General features: G+C 43.8%; 1 protein-coding gene and 1 long non-coding RNA gene across 5 annotated transcripts in view; one reads left to right on the top strand and one right to left on the bottom strand.

Annotated features, from left to right (window-relative positions):
- The window catches only part of LOC108445164, a 20,651-nt gene extending 17,091 nt beyond the window's left edge, over nt 1-3,560 (bottom strand). The window contains exon 1 of the long non-coding RNA XR_001859916.1: nt 3,549-3,560. This is a non-coding gene — a long non-coding RNA (uncharacterized LOC108445164). The remainder of the gene's footprint in view (nt 1-3,548) is intronic.
- LOC103611429 (T-cell immunoglobulin and mucin domain-containing protein 4) overlaps nt 1-7,602 on the top strand; it is a 10,895-nt gene extending 3,293 nt beyond the window's left edge. The window contains exons 2-8 of one of the 4 annotated variants that reach the window (XM_008628950.2): nt 92-436; nt 1,564-1,914; nt 2,552-2,632; nt 4,963-5,018; nt 5,632-5,713; nt 6,183-6,213; nt 6,972-7,602. In XM_008628950.2, coding sequence (XP_008627172.2) covers nt 92-436; nt 1,564-1,914; nt 2,552-2,632; nt 4,963-5,018; nt 5,632-5,713; nt 6,183-6,213; nt 6,972-7,044 — 1,019 coding nt within the window. In that variant the 3' untranslated portion in view covers nt 7,045-7,602. Of the gene's footprint in view, nt 1-91; nt 437-1,563; nt 1,915-2,551; nt 2,633-4,962; nt 5,031-5,631; nt 5,714-6,182; nt 6,214-6,843 lie in introns of all 4 variants that reach the window. The other 3 variants (XM_017728143.1, XM_017728142.1, XM_017728144.1) reach the window with 3 other exon arrangements.
- The last annotated feature ends 221 nt before the right edge of the window (nt 7,603-7,823 follow it).

The following is a 7,823-nucleotide window of genomic DNA, read 5'->3' as shown; positions in this document are numbered from 1 at the left end:
TTCTGCAACAATTGTGCATCAGTGTGGCGTTTAGGTAAGAGTCACCATCAGAGACTGACAGTGCTCACCTCTCCTTGTTCTCCCCTGACAGCACACACGGTGTCTGAAAACGTGGTTAAAGGAATAATAGGACAAGCTGTGACATTGCCTTGCTCCTACCAGGTGACGCGGCGTGAGGACATCACCGACATGTGCTGGGGTAGAGGCCCCTGCCCGAGCTCAAAGTGCAGGAACAAAATTTTGCACACCACTGGCACTAAGGTGACATTCAAAGTATCTCAGAGGTACAACCTCCACGGCTCTCTTCACGTTGGAGATGTGTCCCTCACGATCAGGACGGCACAGGCGGAGGATGCGGGAATATACTGCTGCCGCGTGGAGATCCCCGGCTTGTTCAACGACATCAAGCGGAACATACGGCTGGAGGTGGCCAGAGGTGGGTCTGGGACCTTGGGGACACAGCCAGCAGGGAGAAAGCACTCCCTGGGTAGTGAGAATTGGGGCCTATGTGTGCTTTGTTTGTTTGTTTTGGCCAAAAGTGGGTTTTTTTTTCCCAAATGACATATTTTTCAAGGGAGATCTGCAACCGGTTGCCAATTTGAGTCACATTCAATGTGCAGTTTAGATTTTAAAAAAACCCTAAATTTTACCCCTTTTTTGCCTTTCAAATGAATATTTCACTTCTCATTGTGTAGCTATGCTTGACTTTTTAAAAGAGGATGGAATTAAAAAGGGATTTGTAATTTGAAGAGCCCTTGGAATGAAATTCAGTTTTTCATTTGGGGTTCACCCCAGCACTGAAGAGACTTTTGTGTCATTCATGTCATAAGGAGACCCACTAGGGTGACCCACCCTTAAGGGTGCTTCCTTCCCCTTAAGGGTGGGTCCTCAACACCCACATATTTGGAAATTTTGCCTCAGAGTCTTGAAGGGCTTCTTCCCCTTCCTATTATTTTTCTGAGCTGCAGGATCTAGCAAGATCTTGCACAGATAAAAAAGGAGATGATACCCACCCTCCACAAAGCAGAAAGACAATGTTTTTACTGGCTTTACAGAGTGCAGTTGGTGTACACAGCACATTTGTTTGTCTGTTCTAAGCAATACAACAGGAGAGAGGGTGAAAAACACTGCAATTGCTTGGTTGCCCCTGAGGTTGAGGGCAAAAGTCCCAGTTGCAAAGATTAACAAGGAGCTTGTAGCTGAAAAACCGAGCTGTTTTATTTATTGTATTTCTAAGAGCCCATTGAAAAGCAAAATAATGAAGTTTGCAAGCTTTAGGGTTCTACCATGCAAAGTTCTGGCACTTCCATTTCTACAAAGGGTCAAGGAGGGGGTGTTTGAGACCAGTAAAAGAAAAGCAAATCTATAAATCTGTGAATTTCTCTGAGTGGTTGTGCTTTCAGCTAATTAAAATAGCTTTCTGAATAGTGGCTCTCCCACCTTCATTCTCAGTATTTTAGCAGCCAGATAAATTTTATTCATTTCTGCGTTGGCTTCCCTCGGAGTTGGTTGTGAATGCTCTCACCTGGCTTTTCCCTTGGCTGGGTTTTTTTTTCCATACAGCTCCTCCAGTGACCACAACCACCACCATGGGCCAAGCTCCAGTTTCTGCCGAACATTTTACAGAAACAACTTTTGCTCCTCAAACAACCTCTGATCTCCAGCCAACACCAGAGCCTGCAGTCCTGCTGACAACCAGCACCTCTGCACCAGCAACCACAGCCACTGAGTCTCCAGCAGTAACTACATGGGAGACCTCTGCTCCCCCAACAATTGCTGTGACAGAAGATTTTATTTTTCCAGTAACTACGGTGGAAACCAGTGCTCCCCCAGATTTTCCAACTACTTCCCAAGCAGCTGATGTGACGACTGAAGATGACATGTTGTGCTTCACGCTCCCTGGAAGTACAGAGGGTAACCAGCACCGATCCTTTCCTTCTTCTGTGTAGCAGAGGTGGTCTGTGATAGCCTGACTGGCATCACAGAGGCTCTCCAAATACTTTTATTTGCATCTGGGAAGTCTTCTCCCCGATGCCTATAGGTGTGTTTCAGGGGGTATAAGCAGACACAGGTCAGATGTTGTAGGTGGTGCAAAATTGGGGTGAACAGCTAAGGCAGCAGAGGGTCAGGCTTCCTTCAGAGGAGCTTTAACATGGAGGAATAATGTGACAGAAACCTCGTGAAGTATAACAGAAATAAATGGGAAGTCCAGCACCTCAGCTGGAGTAAGAGAGAGTCACTTAACTGTGCACCCATTTTTTTCTTCATTTGGGAAAGCATTGAAATGGTTTGGTGGAAAGGTTAGGTTAGAGTATGTTCTGCTTGAGAAATAGTGAGAATTCAACATGTGTTTAAAATTGAGTATTTACATTCTCATCTCATATGAAAGCTGCTGGTGTTATTAGTGATCAGAGTGACCTGTTACCAAACCATTTGTAGGCTGCTACTTTATCCACATTACTGACTTCATTTCCATAGATTGATGTCTGCACAAATTTGAATGCCATGTGGAGACCCTCCTCATTAGTGATCACTTTCTACTTTGTTTCAGTGACTACTGAATTCCCAGTTACATTTCCAACTGCAGAGGAAACTACCACCTCTGTCATGATGGAAGAGGATTCAGTCATGGGTGAGTAGGATAATGCTGTAAGGGCAGAAATTGGCTTGTTCAGAGAAATTAAAAAGTTGGCGTAAACAAAACTATTGAGTATTCTTAAGAGTGTTCCAAACATGTACTGATAGTTATTCGTTGCATCTGGCAGTAAGAAGTGTCAGAAATGGTTAGAAATCAGGATGTAAGAACAGCTGAGAAAAACATGGTTTATAGCTCCAAAGGAAGTTGATTTTGAATCATTCATGACTGTCAGGTATCTCGGGTCTGAGAGAAGTTAAAAATCAAACCTTTCAATATTGCTGAATTCTCAGATAGCTGATTTGTCATCACTGTGAGTTCATTGAGATTTCCATTTTTAATCCTTCCCTAGTGTTGCGCCCTCAACAAAGAACTTAGTGCTAAAATTCAAGGACGACGTATTGTATTTGGCCTCTTAGTTTCTATAAGTGCCAGGAATCTCTTAATTTTTAAACACACAGTATTTAGATTTTATGTCCCTGGAGAGGGCTCACAGAAGAGGCTAAACTGGTCTCTTGAGGATTTGTGAGGTTTTTTCACTCCTACCTCACTTGTCACCCTTCTGATAGAGGACTAGATAATGCCTGTATTTTGTCAAAGGAAATATGAAGTTTTACAAAGGGTCTTGCCTCTGGGATTCTTGGGGCAACTTGAGTTGTGACAGTGAGCTGGAAAGAGGCACCACAAAAGCAGATGTACCCTGTTGATGTGAGTCACTCCCACCCGTGCAAAACCTTGTGTCAAACTACCACAAGATGTGAAAATGCTGCAGCACAATTGGCTGCTCCCTGGTGAGAGCCATAAGCCAAGTCCAGTTCTTGACTCAGTCTCCTTTCACTCTGTGAAATAATGCACTAAATGGACCCGGCTCAGGTTTACTGTAAGGTAAGGGAAAGCTGATTTGTCGCTGAACATTATCCTGATGTTAGAACAGCAGGAGAGAAACCCAGGGCTGAGAGCCCTCCATCTCCAAGCACAGTTTTTGGCAGATGGGTTGGGTTACCTGGGGTGGATGGCTCCTGCTGCCCAGGCTCTGATTTAATTTCTCTTCTCTCTTCACTTGTTTTCCCCCAGCTACAACCCTGCCAGCATCAGCCACATTTGAGACTCCAAAAAGACCTTTGCTCTTTCAAGTATCAAAATGAGCAGCAATAGTTGGTGCCATCAGCCAGGCTGCACATGTTGCCATAAAATTTAACTTTGACTTGTGGGACCTGCATTGTCACTGTTACATCTGCATTTCTTGTGGAAGTACAGATCTGCGAGAGAGTGGAGTGTCATAGAACAGGCATATGACAAAATGCAGTGTTCACACATCCCTGGGATTTTTGGCACTTCTTAGGGTTTTCTTACCTGTATTTGTTTAGCTGTAGTGCTTATTAGTCATAACCTCTTTTCTACCCCTGTGCAAATTTCTACTTACACTGAGCTACCATGGCCTGTCCATGTCTTTGATAAAGTACAAGCACGTGGGATGTGGAGACTCATCAACACAGCTCTCACAGGGGACTGGAACTGAGATATTTGGGGTAGATTAGGTTAATAACGGGATAACATACTCTGAAAAGTTTTAAAAAAAGAAGAAAAATAGCAATTTTTTTCTAATGGGATTATGTATTGGAGAGATTATTTATACAAGTATGTAGTGACAGGGCAAGGGGGAATGGCTTCAAACTGACAGAAGGTAGATTTAAATTGGATATTAGGGAAGAAATCTTCTCTATGAGAGTGGCACAGGGTGCCCAGAGAAGCTGTGGCTGCCCCATCCCTGGAAGGGTCCAAGGCCAGGTTGGATGGCACTTGGAGCAACCCGGGATAGTGAAGGTGTCCCTGGGGTTGGAACTGGATGATCTTTAAGGTCCTTTCCAACCGAAACCATTGTATGATTCTATGATTTGTGACCACCTGATGACCCCCATCGCTCTGTGACATTCTGGGTGCCTCATGCACACACAGTTTCCTTTGTCTGGCCACAATCAAACTGAGGCGGTTTCTCACTTACACCTTGTTTACTACCTCTGCTGTCTATGCCACCTTGTCACGTTACACAAGTGACAACTCCTTCACAGCAGACAAGTTTCTATCATCTCATTTCACAGGCTGCCCCTGGGAAGCCTCCTCTTTCTTGATGAAGGCTGACACTTCCCACAGCTTCCTCAGTACCATTTGTGGTGAAAACTGATTGTTCTCTTTGGCTTGTAAGGTGCTTTTGCCCTTCTCATACCCTGAGAGTTCATTCCTCCTTGACTGAAGCAGTGACAGCCTCTGCAGCCCTCACTCCTTCAGGTGCCTGTGCCAGTAATAATTTCAATCTCTTTCATTTTCAGAGGTTTCAGCAAATTCAGATGGCAATGTTGAGAAACATGAAGATAGAGGACATAAGGTAAAACTTCCTGTGAGTTTCAAGAGTGTTTGAGTAGAAATCAGGACAGCAGGACCTGCTAGTGATTTTCAGTGTATTCATACTAAAGGGACAGCTTTTGCAAACACTGGCTTGAACTTTTGTTTAGAAGCTCAGGAACCACCTGCTCCTCTTTTCAGTGGATAGAGCCAAAGCCTGAGCATTCCATCTGGCTTGGACACTTCAGAAAAAAACTCATCCCCTGGCATCCCTGTGAGAGAGGGGAGGTAGCATCCTTGAGGTGTGACCAGACAAAAGGCAAGTTAGGAGGGTGTTATTCTTCCCTAAGAGAAGGATGAGGGTGACTGAGCTCCTACTTCTGCTTTGAACACCTTATTGAGAAGTTCATGTTAAGTGGGATGAATCTGGTTTCAATATTTCAGAATAAAGTTTATTAAACACTGAACAGGTAATTCATGTTGTTTATCATGATCAACTTGATGTGTCTTTTCAGCACTTTGTACAGGCAAGCTCAGAACAGCATTGCAGACTGCAGCCCAGTGCTCTGAGCCACCAGTACAGCCCCTCCTGTGCAAACAGCTCTGAAGCAAACCTGCTCCTAAAGCCCTTTCATTTTCTCTCTTCTCCCTTCCAGTTTCCCAGCAGTGCCATTCTCATTGCCTGTGTCATAGCAGGGTCCATCCTTTTGGTATTGATGATCTCGTTGGTTGTGAAACGTAAGTATAATAATAGAATAAGCTAAATTATTCTAATGCTGGCCTGATGCACATGTCCTCCTGTGTCCCTGCTTATTCTGGGAACTCTGCCACAGCCCGGGTGCCAGTGCTCTGTTCATTTTATGGGAGTAGCTGTCCTTACTGCAGGACTGTGGCACCATGAGGGCGCCAGGGAGGATGAGGAGGTGGGGAGCAGGAGGAAGCTTGTGCAAAGAACCTGTTCACTCACTTGTTGCAGGTCTGGCTCATCCTGTTGGCTCTCTCTTTATACTTAAGTGGCCCCATAGTTTTCTGGCATTGCTCCCAAAACACACTGGTGTAACTGAAATCAGGATGGGATCCTTTCTTTCCTGCTTAGCCCACAGAAATTTCACAGCTTGCTACCATTGCTTCTGAGCTCATTTGACAGACACATTAGAATTATAGATTTTGTTTTGCCATTGTAACATTAATATTATTTTGCTTCCAGGTAAACATACAAAGAAGTTTATAATAAAAAGGTAATCCATTTTGTAATTTCCTATTAAAAGTTCCAGTGTAATTTTTCTTAGAGACAGGAAGGTATTGGCCACTGATTGTAATGGGTGCAGTACTGGCTTTTGGTGCTGATTACCAAAGTTGTAATAGGAGGAAGTTTCAGGTAACTTCACTCCAGAAATTCAATTGTGGTTCCTGGGTGCTGCTTCTGTGCAGGAATGAACAGGAATCCAGGGCACTGGAGAAATTAGGCAACTGTCACTGCAGTGTAGTGACTCCAGCTTAAGGAAGAGCCTCATTTGCTTTAATTTTTGATTGAGTACCAGCACGTGATACCTTGTGTACGTGTAACTGCTAAGTTACTGGCTTATCTTGAAAAAACATATTTTCTGTGCACAAACCACAGGGGAGTCCAGTGAAGTATCACCCCTTTTCCAAAGACCAATAATTTTTCAGTGGTAGCTGGTCCCTCACTGCTTACCCCACCTGGGAGACAGGGATTGGGGGCCAAGGAGAGTCTCTTTTCTGAATCCCATGGTGGTTACCCTAGAGCTGCCATTACAAGGTCTGAGCAACCCTTTCCTATCCATGAGAAGAATGCAAGCCAGGTAAATACCTCCCTGGTGTAAAAAGTAGGTGTTACTTCATTGCAGTCACTGGACTCTGTAGCCTCACGCTTCCATTTCCATGGGAACTTGCTGATGTTACAGATAAGAAAGGATGCTCTGAAGCAGCCAGGTCCTTCGGCCCCATCCATAGTGACCTGTGCTTCTCACTGTAGTGCTGGACCACCAGAAGAGGCTGAAAAAGTTTTCAGTGGTGCTGAAGGAGAAAACAACGTTTTTTCCCTGTGAAGAGCTCCTACATCATCTGCAGCTGCCATGGGAAATAAAAAGGGCCTGTTCCATGCTGTATTGAGAGATATTTGTGAGCCCTCAAAATATCAGTGGGTATAAAACAAAGGCCAAAGCTTCAACTATGAAAATTTAAAATCTTTGTGCAAATTTTCCCTTATCACCCTTAAAACTCATTGCATAAAGAAGCTTATTTGAGAAGGGGCTTTATGCATTATTCATGGCTGCTTCTGGCATCTGCCTTCTTACTAACAACATGTTGCACAATTTTTTCTCCATTTTTACTAATGCTCTTTCTTGAATACAACTTGTACTGTGAGGAACAGAAGAGATCACGTGGAAGGCTGTCTATCTTCAGATTGCCATAAAGAAAGAAAAGGAATCATAAAATACAGTTTTTAATGCTTTTATGTAATCAACAGAAAAATTAAGCTACAAGAGTTCTGTGAGTTTAAATCAAAAATGCAGATTACTTAAGGGGTACCACTACTTCCTGTGGTTCAGCATGTTTGAATAACCCTTGGAGAATATGTTAATAAACTTTGTAATTTGTCTCTGGCAATTGTATTTTTTATGCCACATCCTAAGGCATTTGAACAGGAGTTAGTTATTCCCCAGGTGTGGAAATGATTGGTGTGCTGTCTCAGCTCTCCAAAGAAGTACTGCAGCGTTTCCAGAAGTGGGAAAATGCCCAGAACACCAACCTGGAGGGAAATTTCTCTTCTCTGCCCCCATAAAGCCTGGTGCCACTCATTTCTAAATCTGTTAAGGAAGAGGGA

This window comes from Corvus brachyrhynchos, unplaced genomic scaffold (assembly GCF_000691975.1).
Source record: "Corvus brachyrhynchos isolate BGI_N302 unplaced genomic scaffold, ASM69197v1 scaffold21, whole genome shotgun sequence".
In the NCBI taxonomy this organism is placed as follows: domain Eukaryota; kingdom Metazoa; phylum Chordata; class Aves; order Passeriformes; family Corvidae; genus Corvus; species Corvus brachyrhynchos.
The sequence above is the reverse complement of the archived record's forward strand: the minus strand, read 5'-3'. Positions and strand labels throughout refer to the sequence as shown.